This window comes from Condylura cristata, unplaced genomic scaffold (assembly GCF_000260355.1).
Source record: "Condylura cristata isolate star-nosed mole 26May11 unplaced genomic scaffold, ConCri1.0 scaffold00002, whole genome shotgun sequence".
NCBI lineage: Eukaryota > Metazoa > Chordata > Mammalia > Eulipotyphla > Talpidae > Condylura > Condylura cristata.
The window spans coordinates 27999657-28023448 of record NW_004567103.1 but is presented as its reverse complement, the minus strand read 5'-3'; the positions used below and the strand labels follow the sequence as shown (position 1 = coordinate 28023448).

At 40.7% G+C, this 23792-nt stretch overlaps 1 protein-coding gene across 1 annotated transcript in view; it reads right to left on the bottom strand.

Annotated features, from left to right (window-relative positions):
- Window positions 1-2023: 2023 nt before the first annotated feature.
- The window catches only part of RFTN2 (raftlin family member 2), a 51900-nt gene continuing 30131 nt past the window's right edge, over window positions 2024-23792 (bottom strand). The window contains exons 6-9 of the mRNA XM_012729332.1: window positions 20814-20935; window positions 19549-19652; window positions 8213-8291; window positions 2024-3466 (exon numbers count right to left, since the gene is read on the bottom strand). Coding sequence (XP_012584786.1) covers window positions 3191-3466; window positions 8213-8291; window positions 19549-19652; window positions 20814-20935 — 581 coding nt within the window. The 3' untranslated portion in view covers window positions 2024-3190. The remainder of the gene's footprint in view (window positions 3467-8212; window positions 8292-19548; window positions 19653-20813; window positions 20936-23792) is intronic.

Genomic DNA, 23792 nt, shown 5'->3' with positions numbered 1-23792 from the left:
TTAAGATTTATTTATTTGTGCACACAGAACTGGAGTACAGGCCAGAAGTGCAGGGGCAGTGAGAAGCTTCACCAGAGACAGCGGGGAGAACAGGCCGACTGATGAAGTACACTGATGAGGGGAACAGGCGGTCAGGAGAGGTCTGCTGCGCCCTGTGGGTCACCTCCAGGGTGGGGATCAAACTCATGTTGAAGTGGCTTTAGCATCTTAGTGCTGTGCTTTAACCCACTGTGCTACCAGGAGGGTCCCCAATGAAGATATTTTAAAGAAAGATTTATGTACTTATGTGTACAAGAACTGGGGTGTAGGCCAGAGGTGCAGGTAGGGAGGGAAATTCACCAGAGACAGTGGGAAGCAGAACAGGTGGATTTACTGAAATAACACTGCTGAGGGAAGCAGCGGGAAAGGCAGGAGAGGAGAGGTCTGCTGCACCATATAGGTTAGGGATGGAACCAGTGCTGCAGTGGCTGCTGATGGCTCATAGTGCTGAGACTTTTGTGCCATCAGGGAGGCCTTGAAAAATTTCTTTTGATGCTGTATTTCTGTATAGTTTAATTTGAACATCTGAACAGCACAGTGTGTTTATATGACAAGATTTAGAATAATGTGATCATTTTGGGAGGAGTAGTAAGAAGGAATTTTTCAAGTATTGGTTAGAGAAGGGAAAATGTAGCATAGGGACCTCCTTAGTGGCCTAGGAGTTAAGTCTCAGCGCTATCACCTACTGCAGCTAAGGCCTGAGTTTGATCCCCTACCAGGGAGCTAGCCCACATATGGCACAGCAGATCTCACCTGTCCCACCTGCTGCTCCCTTCAGCAGTGTATTTCAGTAGATCTGTCCTGTTCCCCATTGTCTCTGGCGAATCCTCTCACTCCCACCCCCAGCCCTGCATCTCTGGCCTATATCCAGTTCTGTGCAGAAAAAATAAACCAAAACAGACAAAAACAAATAGGATAAAATTAAGTGGTTATTGAAACCTCAAGTATAGGTGCCATAGATGCTATCCCAAGGGGAATGATGGAACTTCACAACCTCTGTGGTCATGATGTTGTCTGTCTTAATTTATAGGTATTAAAAATCCACATGCCTGAGTCCCTAAGGAGTTATATACTGTTATGAAAATAAGTAAGCAACTGACAGGTAACAGTAAGGTTAGTCACATTTAACTCAGACATAGAGTCCGTTTTGTTACTTTGAAGAATTGACTCAGCACAAGGGACTATGTTGATGGGACACAGGTGAATGGGTCGTGGGAATTTCACAGGGACTACACCTGAGAGGAGAAAGCATTGTACAAAAATGAAGAATTATGTAAAATATATATAAAATTAAAGAATAGACTCAGAACATATATGTTATATATATGTAAATATATATATATATAAATATATATACTTAAAATGATCTAGAACTACTTACTACTTATTCACCTTAATACAAATTTAATTGTTGGAGTAAATGATTATGAATAGATTTTGAGGATATGACTAAGTTTATGCTAATGAACAACTTAAAAAATGACACAGATGAAAGGCAAACTATAAAAAGAAAGTATGTTTGCACAAATTTTAAAAAAGTAAAAGTGACTGATTTATTCCTGATTATCTCGTAGTCAAATACCAACTTGTGGATCCTGGCTCTGTGCAAAACAGTTTGTGAGTACATTAAATCTTTGTGAGTACATTAAATAATTTAATGGCATTTTATGGGTTCCAGAAGTAATAATACTTGTTTATACCAACAATCTAATTCTAGAATATGAACTCAGATTTACCAAAAAACAAACAAAAAAAAACATTTCTGCAGACATTTTGATAGTTATTTCCATAGAATAATACTGAGCAGAATTTTCTTAAGTCATTCATAAAGGTATTACTATAGAGTTTATGTTTCTGCATGGTAACGGAATAATTTCACATTAATATTATCAACAATTCTTGGAGATTGGTTTAGATTATATGTTTGATCACATGCAATACATATCTGTCAAACATAAGGCATGAATATTTATGTTCAATAAAATAATAGGCAAATAACAAATGACATTTATTATTCAATTAACTTATATTGTCAACACCAAAGCTAATAAAAATATATAATAGGCTGAATTCATAAATGGCAAAATTAGTTGTATTCGACTTGAATGTTCCCACATTTAAAAGTTATCCTTTAATAGATAAATGTAAACCCTCTTTTGTAAAATTTTAATCTTTACCTCTTAACAGTTACACATTACACAAGGCAACCACATCCCTACTAGCAAAGGAAAAAAAGCAGAGATGGAACAAATTGCTGTATACTTTAGGTATGCTCTGAGAACATTTCCACTCTGCAGGATTGAAAATTCTGTGTTTCTATGTTCTTCAAGATTTACCAATCAAAATAAAAGCATAATCCAAATCTAGATAGATGAAAAGACTCCAGCTCCCCTTTAAAGTTGATGGTTTCCATTTTCATCCTATTTGCAATTTCAAGCTTGTAAATGTTAGGATTGTGGGATTTTTTTTTTTTAATATTGAGTTTTTAAGGGATACAACTTTGCTCTGCTTCTGAGTTTTTATTAGAAGAAAGAAAGTTTAAGCTCAATGAATCAGTACAAGGTTGATGAAATGTTGACTCTTTTAAAAGCAAAGACATACCAAAGAACTATTTTCAAATAATATTTTAACAAATATAAGCTTTCTTTGTGTATATTTTCCATAGTTAAAGACAAAGTTTGGATTGTTATTTAAGGAAACATTTCATTAATTAGCCCTTGGTGTGTGTATAGGAAAGACAGAATTACTTTACAGTTTCAATAAGAGTTTAACTTCCTGAGAGCTTTCTAATTAGGTAAAATAAAATATTGGTTGAGATATTTAGTCTTCTTTCCACGAATTGTAAGAAAATTATAAAAGTATACTTATACACTCATGAGAAACAAATAGATTATTGGCTAATAACCTAATAAAACATCTGTTTAAACTGATGTTCTGCTTGACAGAAGTGTAAACATTATTCTATATTTACAAATATATTGGTTATTATTCCTTATCTGGCAGGTTGAGTCAAAGTTTAGGAAGATTAGAGGAGAGCCCAAGTCTTGAAAATTCAGAGTACTATCTAAATGCAGATAAAGTAATACAATCAAGTCAGTTGAAAATTATTTTAATAGTTATTCACAGGGGCTTCCATTGCTTTACTGTCCTGTCACATACAAGTGACCTGAGTTACTCCATCTTCCTGATCAAACTGTCCATCATCTAATTCCCTCAGGACACTGTCACTGCTGCTGAGCCCAGAGAAACTGCTATACTGTGCTGGCTGCCTGTCCTTCATCCAGCATTCTTTAGAGGGAGAGAGAGGACACTCCTCAGGTGGGGGTCTGCCCTCTGGAGTTTGTGATGTGGCTGTGTCCAATCCAATGCTCCTGCTGGTGGTGACTTTGGTCTTGTCTTCACCTTTTATATGCCGGCTGGCTTTTCTCTGAAACACAAAGGTTGGCAACCAGGAGTTAAAAAGATGGGAGGGTGCCAGTCTCTCTGATTTAGCAATTGCTGTTCTAGCCCTGAAATGTCTCTCCCTGCTTCTCTACAAAATCCTGCTCACATTTAAGGAGCAGCTCAAAACTACCCTTCATGTTCTCCAAGTCCCAAATAAAAATGATCTCTCTCTGTTTGACAATCACCGGAGATTCCTGGCACGTCTCCCCCCCATTGGCAGTTTGGTTATACATACATCTGGGCCCTCAATAACATCTCTGAGGAGAGAGATCTGCTGACATCATGCCTAGGGGTACACAGTAGGGTAGAAATCCACTTGGGCTTTCATTTTTCTTAGTTTTAGTTGGAATTTAGAGATCAGAAAAAGTGCTCGGTAGCCACCGCGTACCCATTTCACATAGGAATAAGCTGCCCAGAAGAGAAACAGATCATTGAGATTGGGTTTATACTGAAGCAATGTCTGCACATCTTCCTGGGTCAAGCAGACCCTTCTTCTGCCTCAGACTGCCTCTGCCTGGCACATCCTGCAGGCTGTCTGATAAGCTGTGGATGTTTTAGTTTTGAAACATTTACTGCAGGCTGACAATGACCTGGGTTCAGAGAAACATGGTCTTTGTCAAGGACTTAAGACAATATTTCTAAATAAATAAGTGCACAGTTCAAGGAGCAGGTCAACATGTGGATGTTTAGATTCCTGTGGAAACTTCCTTTCATGAGCTTCTTTAATATTGATTATTAATAATGTCATGTATCAATATTAGAAGATGATCAAATACGCCTGGACACAAAAAATTGAACAAGAACTTAATGGTAAACAGAAAAAAAATTTTTTTTCCCAGTTTACCAAGAGTTTATTTGCTGGAAGTTCATTTTTTTGTTAAAGATTTATTTATGCATATAAGAATTGGGGTGTAGGCAAGAGCTGCAGGAAGTGAGAAGATTCACCAGAGACAGAGTGGGGAGCAGAGCAGGCAGCTTGACCTAAGTAAACTGCTGAGGGAGCAGCCTGCAAGAAGGGAGAGGTCTGCTGTGCCATGTAGGTTAGGGATGAACTAATGCAGTGGCTGCTGATAGCCACAAAGTGCTGAGACTTAACCCCTTATGCCATCAGGGAGGCCCTGCTGAAAGTTCATTTACGTGTTAGTTGGGAGCTAGGCTTGCATTTTCCTAAACATGAGAGCTGAACTTACAAAAGAACCATAAAAACCAGATGTCCAGGCTGGTTGAGAAAAGTTTTGTTTTAGTACATTTGTTGGTGAAGAGAGAACACCCATACGTTTGCTGAACTGTAGTGTGTGAAGGATTTTCTATTCGTTTTCATGGCAAACATACAAAGCAAACTGAATTGGGTTTTGTGGGCTACAATGGAATGTTACTGATGTTTACACCCCTGTTTGTGTAGGAAGACACACCCCTTAGCGAATGCCAGAGAAGTGTATTTGACCCTCAGGGCAGTTCTTTTGTTTGACACAGACAGTGGAGTCTCAGGAAGGTGTAAGGGAGCAAGAGATACTGGGCTCTTCCTGGACAAAGGCCCACTTCAGCGATCCCAAGCCAGATATAACTTGGGGGTGGTGGTGACTTTTTATTGTATTCATCAAATACAAATGTCAGATCCCAAACCCTCTTCTGCCATTCTCATTCACCAAATGTTCTGAATTGAGCACAAGTAGCGGAATCTGAGAGATTTACTCTTAGACAGGGAACAGGTCTTGAAAATGGCATATTCTTCCTGGCCTGGGATGCTAGTCAGGAAGATGAAGGCTTTTGGCTCCAGGCAGGACTACAAGTATTGCCAGACTCCTTTCTCAATCCTGGCTCCCTTTCCCAGAGCATAAAGAATGTATTCACATTTGAGGGAGCCCTCTGTTAACTGAATGAAAGGGGATAGGTGGCAGGGCCTGGAAGCATTGGCTGCCTGACCTTAACCCTCAGCAGTAATTGCTTACTGTATGCCAGTGAGAATTTTCTCAGTGAGAACTTTCTTAGTAAAAATTGGGTATTACTCAGAATAATAAGTTATTCATAGTTATTTACTTTTAGATAGGCATTAATACGTAGTCACCGAGTGTAATGTCCCAGCAGACCTCTCTCGTTTAATCCCTTGCTCCCCTCAGCATTGTGTCTCAGTGAATCTGCCTGTTCTGCTCCCAACTCTATCTCTGGTGAATCTTCTCATTCCTTACACTGCTGGCCTGTACCTCAGTTCTTATATGCATCAAAAAATAAGTCTTAAAAACACACACAGCATTCAGAGAAGTACCACCATTGTCTGCTCACTGTGAATGTTCAAAATCATTCAAGCCTGGAGAGGAAAAGCCTGAGGAGGAGACAGGACAGGGGCAGCCACATCTGCAGTCAGCTTTCCTCTCTTGCTCTGAGGCAGCGAGCCATGTGATCAGCCCGGTTCAAGCAGAGTTCCCCTGGGACTGCCCTTCTGACTCCAGGAAAAAACCTTCTGCTAAGTGGCCCCTGCCCCTCCTAAGATGGCCCCTGGACTATACACAGAGTAGCCGAGGAAGATGAGAACATCTTGGGGGTGTCCAGTCCTGGTGTCAGTACCTCATTTTTGGTGTTTGTAGCTCTTTTTTGGAGGATCTGAGTGATGCCGGAAGGTTAGTAAAGTCCCTTGCGTAGCCAGCAACCTGAGCAGTTTTCTGAACTCAGCTAACAGGGAAAAAAGCTTGAGCTACCCGAGGGTGCCGCCCTCACACAGTAGAGCCCGCTTTTCTCTGCCTCACGCAGGGTGGAGAAAGCCCGTTTGCTTTGTGTGGAAAGCATTCCCTAGTCTGTCTATATATATATACACCCAGGCTTGCTTCTTCTTGACAGAATATTTCTTAACAAACTTGTGCAATCAGCCGTCCTCACTGGGCATGAGGGCACTGCTCACCCGCGGGCACTAGCACAGTCTTGCTAATATCTGCGCGCTTGTTCACTCAGCTCTCCTGCCATGCGGATTGCGTGGAGGCATTTCCCTAACCTCTTTCTACTGACTGAACTGTTGAGTCAATTAGACTCTTTCCAAAATTAATGTGACACAACTTAGTTTTATTTTTTAAACAGTATTTTCTTAATATAAGAAGAAAACAAACCAACCGAGAATCGCTTTAAATAATTTCCTGGATGATTTACAGATTCCCTTTTTGAGAGCTATGATTTGTTAATAAACATGCTACTTCATTCAATGATTGTGCATTCAGTATGGCAAAGGTGAGTCGAGGCCTAGCCTACCCTTTAGCAAAGGGGTGGCAAACTAACTGGGGGGGACAGTATAAAGTGCTGTCAGAGATCAGGATGGACAAGATTGCATGGACCTGATCAAGATTAGGCAAAATCACTTAGAAGGCTACAAATACTGGGGAGGGAAACAATTCTCTCTACCTTTTGATATCTGGAGCTCAAATTAAACTGTCAATAAGGTTAACAGGAGAAAGATTTGTTTTTGGATACACATTAGGGACATTAGAAATCTAAAGAGATAGTTAGACCTGTGAACTCACTTGCCATTTTAACAAAGGGTGAGCCACTGTGTAGAAGACCTAGACAACAGAAAAGAACTTTGGGCTTTTACGGTATTTCCAGTAAATCATAGGAAGGTAAGTATATGGGCAATCTGATGTAAAATAACGTTTGTTTTGGTCAGATTTGATTATGCAGATTCTAGTAAGTGCCAGCTACAGGGGTAAAAGTCACTTTTGGTGAGAGAGTTTTCTTTTCCTGGTACAGGAGGTAATTTTACAAATGGAGATTGGTGTCACGTTTAAGAAGAGACATTTATGCCCTGCTTTTCATTAGGGAGGGAAAAAGTAGAGCATTTCTTGTTTCTGCTGTTTTCAATTGTGTTTAGTCTAAAATAATCCACGTGCCAAAGAAGCGTATTTTGAGGTGGTATTTTCTAATCACCTGTAGAACTGTCTCAAGTTGTATGTAACAAGGTGGTCCCTAGGAAAAAGGGAAGTTCCAGGTTCCCTGCCCCACCCAGAAGGAGGGTGGAGCTGAGCAGAGAAAAAAGAGAGAAGAGAAGGGGAAGAAGAGAATGAAGCAGGATGGAGAACAAGATGGAGACCTGAGGAAGCCACATGGAGCAGCAAGCATGTAATGAAACCGGGCTTGTTTCCTGACCCTGGACTGGTTAAGGCAGATGTGGGTGAGATGCCTGTAAGGAGGTGACTATGGCAGTGTTTGTTTTGATTTTGATTTTGCTCTTTTGCTCCCAGATTTGTCTGGCCATTTCTGACCCTTTTCCATGGGTCCCGGCCAGAAGGTGCTTTAGTCTTGTGGCAGCTTTCAGGCCTTGCTTTGGGCCAATCCCTTTTGGGTTGACTTTGCCCACAAGGGGGATGGGTCACTTCAGGTGTTTGATTTAGAAGTTATATTCTTTGTGTACCGTATTGTATATTTACTGTATTAAAGTCCCTTTTCATTAAAGTTTTATATGTTTTGTCTTGCTGCGGTGGATGGCAGAACCCACTTAGAGCAGGCAGGATTTTGGGCTTCAGGGGTGCCCCTCTCTTGCCCTGTCCTTTTAACAGATTTGGGGTGCTCTATAACAATGTTGCTTGGTTGATGGCATATTTCCCTTGTTATTTGTTGTTCTAAAGACTGTTTCATAGCAAATATACACTTCCTCACCTGTGTTCTTGACTTAGAATTTACAATGAGAGTGTAAGATTCAAATGCTTAAACAATTATAACATTCACTTTGTAAAGCATTAATTTTACTCACTTCTGGTGTTTGAGCAGCTGAATTCCACATAACAGGTCTCTGAAGGAATACAACCTGCTTTGTAGCCAAGTTCCCTTCACTGTAAATTAAAAAATAACATCAGTATGTATGAATTAGCAATTTTCCATATTTCACACTAGGTTAGAATATTCCATGTGTATCCTTTGTAAAATAACCTTAAGATCCAAAAATAATTATGAAATATGACCTATAAAAGTTAAAGCTGGAAAAGCAATAAAAATTTCCTCAAAGCTGAATATGGTTATAACAAAAGAAAGTTTTAATATTTAAAGTCTTGTAGTCTCACTGTGCTAAATAGCTATTTTCATCTCTTTCTGTTCCCTTCTATTCTTTATTGTTTGTTTTGCTTGTCTGTCACCAAGACATATTTGCATTTCTGTGTTCTGTGCTTTCACTGAACACACTGTCCTGGTTTGTACACTGTAACCTTATTCCTAATAGCTGCATAGTACCTCAAAGAATGACGATACCAAAATGTACTTAGCTGTTCTTTTACATTTGGAAAATCAGGTTGCCTCCAGTTCTCTGCTAATTATTAATAATGCTGCTCCAGACATATGTATAGTCTTAATTCTTTATTCCCCCAAGTCTGTCCTGTCTCCTCTTAATATAGCCCCCCACACCCCATCTCTGTTTTCCTTACTCTTATAAATTCCTTGAGATAATGTCTTAAGAATGGGATTATTAGGTCAAAAGGGTATGATTTAAGCTTCTTGGTATGCATTGTCAAATATGCCTTATAAAAAGAAGAGGCCAATTTGGGCTGCCACTGTGAGAATTTTATATACATTTTCAATTGAGGGATTTGAGCCACAGCTAGTTTCATTTTCAGATGCTTCTTTGTAGTGAGCTACTCAGTATTCTCCTTATTTAACTATCATCATGGCAAATTACCCCTTGCCAAAGACTACTTGGGGTTTGGATTCCTCTGAAATGCTTTTCACAGAGTCTCCATGGATTTATGGGGAGGAGTGTCTGTAGCTAATGTTGCTCAGTGACGACTTTTATTATGCAAAAACCTCTCACAAAACCTCACTATTAGCTGCATTTTATACTGAACTCTTTTTCTGGAAAACAAGAGCAACACTGAAACTCTCGCCCTAGAGATATCAGTGAGTCCCACATCTTTTGAAAATCCCAAACATATTGATACTGTTAAATTTTGAGAGAAATAGCAAATTTTCTGCCAAGGGAGTGACTGGAGACTTTTTATTTATTTTTTTAACTTTTGAAAGACTGCGTCTAGTCAAATATTTTATTGAGCTTAAATTCAATGAAAAGAAAAGACTAGATATAAAACAGATCTTGCTTTTAGGAACAACATGAATTCTCAGAGACATCAATGATGATATAAGGGTCTCGGGGATGGAACTAGAAGTTCATAGCACAGACGGATCTGTATTTGGGACGCGCAAGGGTTACTGGAAAAGGCAGTTCCTGAGTTCAAATCCCAAATGTACCATAAAAGCTGATGGCTTTACTAAAACCTTAAATTACCTGACCTCTATTTCCAATTTCCAGGTTTATAATCCAGGTCAAAAGAGGCAACCAGTCCTAGAACTATTAAAATACGAGAAGGAAGGATCAGAATAGAATTTTTTCTTCACTAAAAAGCAAGGGGTTAAGTCTCAATGCTACCACCCCAACAACTTGAGTTCTAGCCCTGGCCAGGGAACTGACCCACAGGGCACAGCAGACCTCTCCTATCTCTCCAGCTGCTCCCCTCAGCAGTGCATTTCAGTAGATCCTCCTGTTCTCTGTTTTCCACTCTGTCTCTGGTGAATCCTCTCTCCCCCTGCATCTCTGGTCAATACCACAAGTTCTTCTACACTAAATAAATAAATAAGTATCTTACAATAAAGAAATACTTCTTAAAAAAAAAAAAATCCGGAGAATGTTGGGTAAGAACTATGGAAGTGAGTTCTTTCCAATGCATCTTAGGATGCGGCAAGTCTAAATGCGTTAGGAGGCAACAGCTTGACCTGCAAAAGGCTTTTCTAGCTTTGCTGATGGAACAAAACAGTAAATGTGAAGACGGCGTCTCAAAGGCTAGTTTTCTTAAGACAGTCTCTAGTTGTCACAGAAGATTTTCGAAGGTTAGCTTCTTCCCATCTCTTGGAGCCAGATCCTCAATCTGAAATACTGTCTGAGACTTTATGTATCTGGCTTTCTAAGGGCTCTAATTTAAAATAGGCCCTGCTGTTTTCAGAACATCTGTGAGCCTATGTGGAATTCCTTTAAGTTTGGAGACTAACCATGATGGAACCAAGAGAAAGGAAACAATTTGGCAGGACAAGCAAGTCCCTTACAGTTCTCCTGGGACTCCTGAGGTGATTCTGTTTACTGTGCTGTTTCCCACCAGCACAGGTTTCTGGAAGGGCTGATGAGGTCATAATAGGACCAGAGAGTAATTCAACTGCCCTGGATGTTCCAGGAGACAGGGCCTAAGCTCCCATTCCTTGTTGGTATTTTTATCTAAAAGACGCTGTTAGTTAGCTGAGTAACTTAGTATTTTCCTAAGAGGGGCTTAAGAACCTTTAGATTCTCAGATTATTAACTGCTAGTCATACTTTGGTGCAGTAGAAATCAAATGTAGTTTTTGAACAATGTTATATGTAAAAGCTGAAGAAATTCTGCACAGCCTGTGTTAAGAGTATAAGCTGGTAGGGCCCTCCCTAGTGGTGCACTGGGCCAGGGGCAGCACTATAGGCTGTCTGCAGCCACTGTAGCACAAGTTCGAACTCTGGCTAGGAGGGATGGCATGGTCGACCTCTCCTGTTTCACCCACTGCTTCCTTCAGTAGTATATTTCAGTGAATCCATTTGTTCTGTACCCCCTCTGTCTCTGGCGAATCCTCTCACCCCCCTGCACATCTGGACTGTAGCCCAGTTCTTGTAAGCATAAAAAAAATGATAATAATAATAATAAAAAAATAATAATAATAAAGAGTCTTAGCTGGTCAAGGGAACAGTCTGCAAAGATGTGAAAACTGCTTCCTGAGAGCAACACATAGACCTTAGTGCTGCTGTCAGCAGGAGAGCACAGGCTTCCAGGGCAGCTCTGGGGAGGCTCACTTTCCTGCACACAGAGGTGGAAAGCAGGTCGAATGGATAAGAGGCCTATTCTGGGGAAAGGCAGGCAGCTTCTTAGTACACAAGGGGGCCAGAAAGGACCTGACTCCAAGCACCAGAGCCCTGGTTGGATCTGGGCCAAATATGGAGGAGAGCAAATGTCCAATCGCTGAGATTTATTGGAAAAATCAATTAGTCGGTGAAGCAGCTGGGTTAGGTGCAAGCATCTGACCAGACCAAACCAGGTGAAGCGGAGAGGAAGTACAAAGCCCACGTCAACTCCTGCTCTCACATCTATGATTGGTGCTTGAGGGTGGTAGACCCAGAATAGGCAAGGAAAACCACCGATATTGCTTCTGCCTTTGGGACAAGAGGCTTCTGACTCCTGCCCTGGTATTCACCTTGCAGTGTGGGTGGATAAGGGCTGCAGGCACAGTGTGGGACACAGGCAGAGGGGGCCAGGGATTGTCCTTACAGCTCGGGCAAGGCAGGCCACATGCAGGGGGTGGAGTAGCGAGAAGGGAACGGGTGTAACCAGTTCTACAACTTTAAGTTTTGGGACATATCACTTTTCTGTAATGTAAATACTGAAGAGACCTTAGGAGGAACAGTATGTATGGCTTTAGAGTCAAATCAATGCTGGATTTGCGCTCTAGCTCTGCTACACTCTACTGTGTGGCACTAAGCGCATCATCCAATTTTTTTTAAAGATTTATTTATTTATGCATACAGATCTGGGATACAGCTCAAAGGGGGGGCATGGGGGGGGAGGCAGGGTGAAGAGATTCACCTTAGGCAGAGAGGGGAGCAGAACAGGCAGATCAACAAAGTGCACTGCTGAGGGGAGCAGCAGGCAGGTGAGGAGAGGTCTGCCATGCTACGTGGGTCACCTCCCTGGCCGGGGATCAAATTTGAGGTGAAGTGGCTGCAGTGCTTTAACCTGTTGCACCACCAGGGAGGGCCCACCCCACCCAGGGAGAGTCCACCCAATCATTCTGATCCTTCTGTAAAACAAATATGGCTCTAATAATATCAGTGAGTTATTGGATGTAAAATCTTGGCACAGACTTTGGACCACAGTAGATGGTAAATAAATGTCTCCTCCTTTCTTCCCTAATTTCTATGTATTTTGTGAGACAACAAAATAGACTGGGTGTTAAGTGAGAGGGGCTTGGTATGACGACAGACTATAAGGAAGAAGGCTGGTTTCCCAAGAACAGAACTTATGAAATAAGCAAAACAGATAAGTATCTTTGATTTGTGTAGTATTTTTAGTGTACTGAGTATTTTCCACCTAAATTTACCTTATTCCTTATGATAATCCTTCAAGGTGGGCAGAAAAGATACAACTTCTCCATTTGTGGATAGGGAAATTGAGAGCCAGTGTCTTTAAGAGTGTTATTGCGGGTACCCTCTTCTCCCCACCCTTTCCACAACATCACATTAGCTCTTCAGCACATGCAGAGTATTCGGTGAAGCCTGGACTACAGGGAGGAGTGACCCAGTTTAATTCTATTCTGACTGGAAAAGTTTGTTATGAATGGGTACTTGTAGATCCTTCCAAAATTCTTGATTTGTCATTAGCATCTCCTCAATTTAATGGCTCAGTTTATAATTTTCAGGGACTAGAGTGGAGAAAAATGAAGAAAATGAAAGTATTTACTCTTTAAAAGCAAAATTAAGATTAAATTTTAGGTTACATCTTTGTAGCTCCGTGCTTAATCACAAAGTTCCTTGGTCTTCTGATCTTGATTTGTTTCTCAGGCATTGTTATGTGTTAGGAAAGAAAAGGGACCATAACAATCTAGTTCCTCCCAATCATTCCCTCCAAAGGAGTGAAAATGTAATGCAGATGAGGGAAAGTGCTAAATGGAGGTCATGTGCAGAAAGGACAAACAGACCATTTAAAGAAAACATGGCCTCACCTGTGGGGCCTTCCCAAAATGCTGCTCACAGCAAGATTACCTTGAGCTTAAGTGCCTGTGGAATTATACAACACAGTGTCAGAATGAGAAAATGAAGAGAACAACATTAAAATGGCCCAAACATGAGCCCCTATCCTCCGCCTCAACTCTGTATACTCCTGTAGCTCCCTCGCTGGTTGGGAGCACTCCAGTGTCTCAAATAACTACCTGGACTTTGTTACTGAGTTTTCTCCACAGGGGCTGTAGAAAATGGAAAAGGCATGCAGTGCTCCCCACATTACACTGAGAAGACAGTTTTCTCTTTTCATTATTCATGTTTGCCTTATAGACCTGACTACTTTATTTTCTTAGTTCAGTATATATTCATTGTGCTCCAAGATATGAATGATGTGTACACTTTCTGTCTTGGGTTCTAAAATGTGCTCTCTCTGTCTTGCTCTCTCATAATATAAGATTATGATTTAGAATTTCTGAAAATGCATTGGAATCACATTCAGGTTCCTGTTAAAAGGCATATTCCTGACCCTAGCCTCTCCAGTTTATTATTGGGTTAGAGTTCAGAGAGATGGCAGTGACCCTGCTCTTTTGAAGTAGTCAGAGGGAAATTTGGTTCCTCATTCCATTTAATTGCAGTGATTTTTCTTCAAAGTCGGCAGTATTAGCTGTTAGTTCAACTAATTTGATCCTCTACCAGATCTGCCTTGAAGAGTTAATGTGAAAGTTCACCTTGATTTTCCCATTTGTTAGCGAGATTGATTAAGAAGAGATTCTGGCAAGTTTTAGGGCTGACAACAATAATCCTGAAATAATGTAGTGATAGCAGATGACCACATTACGATGTTTCTGTGTTAATACAGCTTTTTACCTTAGTGGTGTGGTGTTGCCTAAGACAATGAAACACACCTAATCTAGGGACACTGGGAAAGTAGTAACTTTATGCAATCCACTAACAGGATATATTTGAGTAATGAAGATGCTAAAAAGAACATTACAGATCCCAAATGGGGGGGATTATGCTAAACCCACCAAGACTTAATACCTAAACTAACTGCACTTTCAACCCCCTTCTTGCACACCAGGAATGTAGTCTTCACTGGTCAGGCTGGAGTTTTCTGTTCAGCAACTATGAGGTAATATTTTCCATTCCCATTCTCCAAAGGAAGATGAGCTCATTGGCCATAAAACCTTTTCCCAGCGCCAGTAGAATGTTATATGTAGAGAACTACAGTATTTCATTTTCTGAAAAATTCTGATTTAGGATAAGCTGAGCAATCATTTCTTCTCAATAGGTTTCCAAATCTTAGGGATTTTGATTCCACTAAAAGGTTAGGTCCCACATAGTAGCTCAAATTCATTAGTCATCATGATAATTCAGTAAAGTTGCTATTGTACCATGCTCCAGACACAGACACTGAAAGTTAAAAAGGCTCGGTGACTTTCATTAAAGCAAAATCTACTAAGCTCCAGAGCTTGGACTCTTAAAACTAAAAATATTTTAAGTTCTACCCTCATCTACCAAGAGGATCTGTATATGATATTTTTCTTTTTACCAGTTTAAATCCATTTTTTTTTAAAGAGGAAACACTTTTGTTTATTTTAATATATCATGGTTGATAATGAGTACTAACTTGGTGTGCATCGAGCAGTAAATCAGCATGTGATGTACAAGAATAAAAATGCAGAGGAGAACAGTTTTCACCAACAGTCTTTGTTACTAGATAACATTATGCAACTTTACCTTTTCTTTATGCATACAAGAACTGGGTTGTAGGCCATAGGTGCAGAGTGGGAGAGTATTCACCAGAAATAGAGTGGGGCACAGATGGGAGAATCTACTGAAACACACAGCTGAGGGGAGCAGTAAGATGGGAGGATCTACTGAAACACACAGCTGAGGGGAGCAGTAGGTTAGACAGTGTTGGGAGAAAGGTTGCCCGATATTGGGGGTGCCCTGTAACAAGATGGGTCAGCTCCCTGGCCAGGAATCTAACTCAGGCCGCCCTGGCCATAGCGCTGAGACTTAGCCCCTGGGCCACCAGAGAGGCCCCTCCTGCACCTTTACCTTTATCCTATATTGTTTACATTGCAGGCATTAGGTGACTCGCATTACAAAATGTACAGAAACAAAACAAATAGCAAATATTGCACAACGTTCCTGATAGATGAAGCAACAGTACACACTGTGTGTTCCAGTGTTTGTTGCCTAAGGATAATTACTGTTAAATACCTTAAAAAAATTTTTTTTTACTTTAATTTATGCATACAAAAACTGGGGAACAGGCCAGAAGTGTGGGGGTGTGGTGAGAGGATTCACTGGAGACTGAGTGGGGAGCAGAACAGGCAGATGGACTGGGATACACTGCTGAGGGGAGCAGTGGGAGAGATAGGAGAGGCCTGCAGACCCGGGGAATGAGATTGCAGTTCTGTGGATAGCTTCATAGTCTGTGCTTTAACCCCTTGCATCACCAGAAAGGCCCCTAAATACATTTTTCTATTAACTTCTATCACAGGTCAAGAGCAGGTTCTGAAAGGGAGATCTGTTAAATAGTGACTACCTTTTAAATTCATTACTATTTGAAGATCCTTATTTTGACTGTTTCCTTTTAAAGATGCCTGTGAAACTTACAGACTAAAGTACTTCATTCAATGTTGATTAGTTATTATATTACACAATAGATAAACCTGACCCCTGCTTATGTGCTAAATGCAAGTTTAACTAGCTACAAGCTCCAGGGAAGACACCACATACAATTTCCACAGTTCCTTTTTATCAGTTGATTGACTTTTACAATTTCCACAGTTCCTTTTTATCAGTTGATTGACTTTTTTGCTCTTTAAAACTGCCTTTTGAAGAAAAAAACTCTCAAAATATACATTCTTCAACTCAAAAAAAAAAAGTATAAAGACCAAGTAGAAGTCCCCACTTTCCCCTTCCTCTAATTACATACGTAAGATTTAAACATTCACTAGCATTTGCTACAAAGGATTTCAGAGTTTTATTATATATATGCAAAATGTATAAATTTTAGAAGTTCAGAATGTATTACAAATCTGTCTTGGAACATTTTTTTACATTCTGCAATTATCAACAGGAAAAATTCTGACAATACATACACATATCTATTAATTCTTGTTATCAGGCTCATACTGTTTTATTTTATGGATAGCTTATGATTTTTAAAAGATTAATTTATTTATGCATACAGAACTGGGGTACGGCCCAGAGGTGCAGGGTGTTGAGAGGATCCACCAGAGACAAAGCAGGAAACAGAATAGGTAGACTGGGGCCCTCCCTGGTAGTGCAATAGATTAGTGCACAGCAGTATGGAGTGATCCACAGCCACACTGTAGCATGAGTTCGATCCCCAGCCATATGGCGTGGCAGACTTCTGTCTCGCTGCTCCCCTCAGCAGTTTATCCCTCAGTACGTATGCCTGTTCTGCTCCCCACTCCGTCTCTGGTGAATCTGCTCACATCTCCACTCTCACATTTGTGGCCTCTCACATACATATGCATAAACAAATCTTTAAAAAAAAAATCTTTAAAAAAAAGAAAAGAAAAGAACAGGCAGACTTACTGAAATACACTGCAGAGGGGAGCAGCAGGCGAGATAGGAGAAGTCTGCCAGATCATGTGGGTCCCCTCCCTGTTGGGGGTCCAAGTCATGCTGCAGTGGCTGTGGAAAGCTTCACAGTCCTGTGCTTTAACCCCTGTGCTTTAAGCACCACCAGGGAGGGCCCTGCATAGCTTATCATTTATGCAACCAGTTCCCTATGGGTAGATATTTGTATTGTGTCTAATTTTTGTTGTCATGGCTTAGTGAGCAGCACAATAATAGCTCCTTGCTATTTAATTGCATATAAAGAGGAGTCTTTGCACAGAGGCTTTTAAGTTCCCCTCTATGATTCCATGGTGCCTTTGTGGATACTAGAGTGCTGCAAAGTGATGAGGTACTGGTGCTACTGTGCTCCAAAAACAACATCCAACCCCAATCCCGGGGTACAGCTCATAATCTAGGAAGTCTAGCTTGCAGAACAAGGTAGTCAACTGTGTCTCCAAACACCACCATCCTCCCCCTTCACACTATTCTTGAGGTCTCTTCTTTCCCAACTTAGGTCTCAGTCTTGGCTTCACTGCCAAACCAACCAGAAGCAGGAGATGCTGAAGGAATTCTGGCTGTGTTCTCTGGTTCTACTGGGCACTAAGCCTAGTAGGTTCACTGTTGAATCTAGTCCCCCATGGATTTAGGAAATATTCACTCATGAGAGCAGAATCCCCAAGTGAATGGGAAGGAGGAATAGTAAGAACATTTTCCATTGTGAAAAGAAACACAAAAGGTTAAGGAAACCTTTTAGGAAGGTTTTAGGAAACTCCTAGGAAGACAAACAAAAAGAGATCAGATTGTCAACTACTCAAGTTAATTTAAGGGAGGGTAGGACTGGAATAGATGGGCTTTTGGTTGCCAGTGAGGGGTGGAAAGATAGGGCAGAGGAATTCTTTACTTTCTGAGAGTTCGTCAAATGCTAGCAAACTTCAGAAGCTCATGAAATGGCAGATTTCTGGGTCCCACCCTCAAAGCTCTGGCTCTGTCCTACTGGGGTGGCCTCAGGCATGAGCATTTCATACACTCCCCAGGTGACTGATACTACTTGATCTTGAAGATGAAATCTTGAAAATTCTGCTGCTTTGTGATTTGACAGGTATGTCACAGATTTTTAAAAGTTGGGAAATAATCTTCCCGGGAGTTGTTACTCACAATTTGAGTGATATAATGAGATCTCTGAGAAGAAAAATAGATTAATTGTTTTGTTTACTTCTACCCTCTCCTACAAAAGGCGAGGAAGATGGAAGACTGAGGACGAAGGAGTTGCTTTCCTTAGGTCTCCCTGACATTTACTCAGAATGTTAAACCATGACTGATTCTGGGAAAAAGGAAGGCTCCGGCAGTGTGTGCAGGTAGCTGCTAGCCCAGGCAGGAGGCCTCAGCCCTCAGTCATGTTTGGATGTCAAAGAGGGCAAAAGGGAGCCCGTCTGGTTTCAAGTGATAGTGAAATGTTTTATATAGAAGACTTAATTGGTCACTCTCAAAACAAACAATAGTGACAAAAAACAATCACTTAGTTTTTCTTTCCCAGGAGAAAAAGGGGAAAGTTAGCAAAAAAAGAAAGGAAAACTTGGCATTTGTGAGATATTGGCATTTTGGCTCTTATTTTTTTTTTTTAGATTTATTTATTTATAATACGAAAACTGGGGTACAGGCCAGAGGTGCAAGGGTGGTGAGAGGATTCACCAGAAACAGAATGGGGAGCAGAGGAGGCAGATCAATGAAGTATACTGGTGAGGTCAGCAGCAGGTGGATCAGGGGAGGTCTGCTGCGCCATGTGGGTCACCCCTCTGGCCGGGGATTGAACTGCTGAAGTGGCTGTGGATAGCTTCACAGTACTGAGAACCAACCCCTGCTCCACTGCGGAGACCCGCTCGCATAGGCTTCTTTTTTTTTTTTTTTAAGATTTATTTATTTGTGCATACAGAACTGGGGTACAGGCCAGAGGCTCAGGGGCGGCGAGAGGCTTCACCAGTGACAGAGTGGGGAGAACAGGCAGATCAACGAAGTACACTGCTGAGGGGAGCAGCGGGCGGGTCAGGAGAGGTCTGCCATGCTATGTGGTCACTACTGGGGCAGGCGGAAATCGAACTCATGCGGAAGTGGCTTTAATTTCTCAGTGCTGTGCTTTAACCCGCTGTGCACCCAGGGAGGGCCCGCATAGGCATTTTAATGGAAACAGCTAACAAGTCAGTGAGCCCACCACATCAGTGGGGAGGGAAGAAGGCAGAAAAAGTGGCCCTCCTCCAGCCTGACCCTCTCTAGGCCCCACTGCAGTCCAAACTTGGCTTTATTTGGGGGCGGGAGGGAGGGGTGTTTTGCACATGCAGTGGAGAACCATTGACAAAGGACTGTGTCTTTCTTTTTGCAGGTTTATGCAGACTGAACGTTCAGTCTAGGGAAGCATTTCCAATCGTGTTGGAAAAACGAAGTTGTCATTACATAACCTTTGGGTATCAGCACTCAGAATGCTGGAAGTAGCACCAAGCTGGGGAGTCAGCCTCCCATGTCCCTGCTCTGACTCTGTGGTCATGAACTCATCTGCCTGGGGAGGAGACAGATAGTTTGTAGATGCTTGACACAAGAGGATTAGATTTACTGATCTCCAAGGTCTAATCTAATGAGATTAGAAGTTCAGTGAAATACTTTTGGTGAGTCAAACTGAATCCTCTAACAACTGAATTAAATGAGTCTGTAGGGATGCACAGTCGTTACCTGTCATGTCTCAGTATAGGGGTGGGCAACACACTTGTCAGGAGCCATCCAAACTCAGCCAGGGTGTGCAGCAGAGGGCCATAATCTGTTTTGATTTCACAGCCCTGTGTGAATAAGCACAACAGCTTATAGTCTGATGGAAAAGACAACCAGCTACACAGCAGTTGTAATGAAGGATGATGGGCATTCACTATCCGTGAAGTAGAATTTCACTGGGCTACTGTCTTCTGGGCTTCACTTTCTACTACCAATACCTTCTAACCACTGAGCAAATTTCAGTGGTTCAATCTGGGGATCAGAGTGGAGAGAGACTCACATCTGTCTCTTCATGTTTGACCCTTCCTTTAGTCTTGCTGGGAATCAAATACTAATGCTTGGAGAACTGGGACTTTACATATTTAAAAAAGCTCTATAGGTGATTTGGATCCAAGTAGTTTATAGACCTCATTTCCAGAAACAATGGTCAGGGGCTGGAAAGTAAGGACATGACAGGGGAGTGAAGATTGGGAGTGAAAGGTAAGAGATATTTAGATGGAGAATCTTTCTAACACTTTTTCCTTATTTGGAATGTATTTTCACTTGGAGCTTTAATTCTTCCAAATCCTTTTCTCCTCCTTTATGGGACTTCTGATTTCTGATTTGTAGGCCCACAAAGCAAAGGTGTCTGTGCAAGTCTGTCTGCAAGGGCCTCATACACACAACACAATATACCTGAATTCAGTCTGTCCACCTCAAGGGCAGTCCATTCGGTGACATCTGAATTCAGAGTGCACAACATCAGCAAAAATATCATCTCTGATTAGCAAGGACAATGCTGTGTGTACATATTGGCCTGGCGAGAGAGAGAACACCTTTTGGATATTTTTGCTTTGAAAGTCAGTTTACAAGGTAAAAAAGAAGTCACATTGGTTGCTTGGACATAGAACACTGGTTATTGACAGAGGTTTTTTTTTCACTTTCAGCAGTTGGCATGGTGCTGTGTCGAGAATTTCAAAGGGGACTTTGTTTAGGATTAGACTATCAGATCTTTGAGACTCTGCTGCTACTTATGTATGGATAATTATTTGCTCTCTTATATCAAAGTTGAACATTGCATAAAGCAAATTAGCTTTTTGCAAATCTGAATGAAGCTTGTGCATTTGTGATGAAATTCTGAAAACTGCACAAATGTGTTCTAAGGATAAATGTGTGTGTTAGGCAATAAAGACCTATAACATGTAAAATTGAAACTAAAGTAAAACTAAATGGTCAGAAAACTGGTTTACCTCAATAACAGTCCATTGTTCTACTACGATGGCATCATTTCCTTTCTTACTAGAACCTGGAATTCCAGAACCCTCTTCTTCATAGATAAACAAACCTTCCAAAGATTTGGGCAAATGGTCCCCTGTGAGGAAAAAGATGCAATTAAAATGAGTTGTAAATACTGAGTGTCTCTTAAGATCATTTACATTTAAGAATTTAAAGAATTGTTTAAAAGATCTTTAAGATCTTAAAGTTCTTAAATAACCCTTGTGGGGAGCTGAAGTAAAAGAATGAATCATTTAATAAACACCCTGTAAATAAATAAACATCAGTTTATTAACACCCTCTTCTTTTGGAATGTTAACTTTTTTGGACAATACTCAAACTATAAATATGAAAATTATAATAACAAAAATGCAATAAACTAATATTGTACACTGAAAAGCAAATGGATTTCCTGAGCCTAAACAAACATTTGGAAGTGGACTTCATTGTGAAATAAATTTTGTTTTTTGATCTATGTTATATGCATGTTGGTCATTAAGAGAAACAACAACAAAAAAGTTAATCCTTGAAATTAGAGATGTAACCTTAAATCTAATGGGAAATAAGATTACTTTAAAAATATAAATACAAAATAACTTTAACATAATAATGCTTAAAAAAAAAAAGAATAGTAACAGCAAGATCTAAACACAAGTCATTGTCAAAAGAATTCCTGCTGGGAAGGAGTTTTAAGGGAGAACCTCTCTTGCTTTTTCTTGAATAGCTGACAACAACCAGCTGGCCCAAACTAAATTGATTTTATGGAAGTTCTTTTGTCTTCTATTTTGTATTGAGACAATTTTCTCATGGTTGTATGCTGGTTAAACAGTTTTGTTTTATATAGCACAAAATCACATCAAGGCTGATAGTTATCTGTCAGCCTGTAGACAGTTCTAAAGGCCTACAAAATCTTTAAATGATTTATTAAGCTAAAATGTAAAAAAGACAAAAGTCAATTCAAGGTAATTTCAGTTTTAATTTTTATTAACAGCTTGTAAGCTTTAAGAGAATATAAGTTTTAGGCCCTCCGTGGTGCCCAACAGGTTAAAGCACTATGAAGCTATCCAAGGCCACTGCAGCATGAGTTTGATCCCTGACCAGGGATGGCATGGTTGACCTCTCTTGACCCACCCCCTGTTCCCCTCAGCAGTCAACCTGCTTCCTGTTTTGTTCCCCATCTGTCTCACCACCACCACCCCCATACCTCTGGCCTGCACCCCAGTTCTTGTATGCATAAATTAATAAACCTTTAAAAAAAGAGTGAGAAAATAAATTCTATTACTTTCACATCACATACAGGAGAGTATGATGAAGAATTTACATTGTTCAGAGCAGTTTCCAAGAATCCAGTAAGTTTTCTGTATTATTTGGAATTGTTCTTTTAAAAAAAAAAAAAAGATTTATTTATGCATACAGAACTGGGGTATAGGCCAGAGGTGCAGGGTATGAGAAGATTCAGCAGAAACAGAGAAGGGAGCAGAACAGATAGATTGACAAAGTACACTGCTGAGGGGAGCAGTGGGCAAGATGGGAGAGGTTTGCCGCGCCATATGGGTCACCTCCCTGGCCAGGGATGCAGTTTCTAGTGCTGCTCTTTAACCCATTATGCCACCTGGGAGGTCCTGAATTGGTTTTCCAATTAATTTCGCTGTACTTGCCCATCAGTGACTAGTGGAATCAAATCTGCTTCTGATTATCAAATTAGGGCATCACTAGATAATGTTCATATTGTACATGCCCCAGATCCTTTTAAAAAATGATCACATGCTGTGTGATTATGTAGTTAATTGTATTCTGCCTCTTAATTAGTTTGGGATCATAGAGTGGGAGAACCATGGGTTTTGTGGCTCTGTTTAAGAGCCAAGTTTATGGCTCCAAACCTCTTTCATTTAAAAGATTGAAGAGTGGTGACTCATTCCATGTGATAATATATTACACAAGGTAAAAAACCTCACTGCTATGCAATAACCAGCAAGAATTTCAGTGATAGTATGTTGAGCAAAGGAGCCAGATACCAAAGAGTACATTCTGTATACCTGACGCGAAGCTCAAGAACAGGCAACAGTTATCTTTAGTGATGAAAGTCAGAGAAGTTTTATTTCCGATTTGTAAGACAGTGACTGGAAAGTGTCCTACAGAGGTTTTTTGAAATATGGAAAGTGTTCTATAACTTTGTTTTGTTTTTGTATTTCTTCCCCCTCCCTCAGCTTTACTGAGATATAACTGAGATATTTTTCCAGTTTTATTGAGAAGTAATGGACAGATAAAGACATGTTCTCTATTTTGAACACGTGTTCTATTCGGCTATTCACAAAGATTCATGCACTTTACTGTCTGCATGTTACTCTTCAGTTAAAAGCAAAAGAGCATTCTTCTCACTTGAGAACGCCTCGGGGCCCCTGGCTGCCTTTCTTAGGGACTGTGACAATTCCCAGAGCCACAGAAGTTTGACACTTGCCCGGAAGAGAGCACTTAAGATTTCTTGAGAAATTCGGCCTAAGAAGTGCAGCTAGGGAGCGTGGCAAGAATTGTCTCCTGGGGAAGTGACCGTTGTGTCCAGGTAATGGGGAGTGAGGTGATAATTCTGAACAATTTCTTTGTCAACTCTTCTGTAGCCTAGAGCTTCACAACTAGGATTTAGTGGCCCACTTGTGTGTGACTGGGTTGCAGATGTGCCAAGATCCAGGGCGCCCCCTCCTGCCCACAGAAACTCTCTACTTTAGTTTTTAGCCCTGCAACATTATCATGTTCCATGTGGCCTGGGTATCTATGCATTTCCATGCATAATAGAAGAAGTTACAAAGAGTGGCCTAGCCCACTGCTTTTCGCTTTTTTCCCCTTTAGTCAAATAAGACCATTCACAAAGAAAAATACATTTATATACTTGTTAGGTGATCTCCAGGTATAGTTTGAAGTGATGCATTGCAGACAAAAAAATTTTTAAGCCTAATATT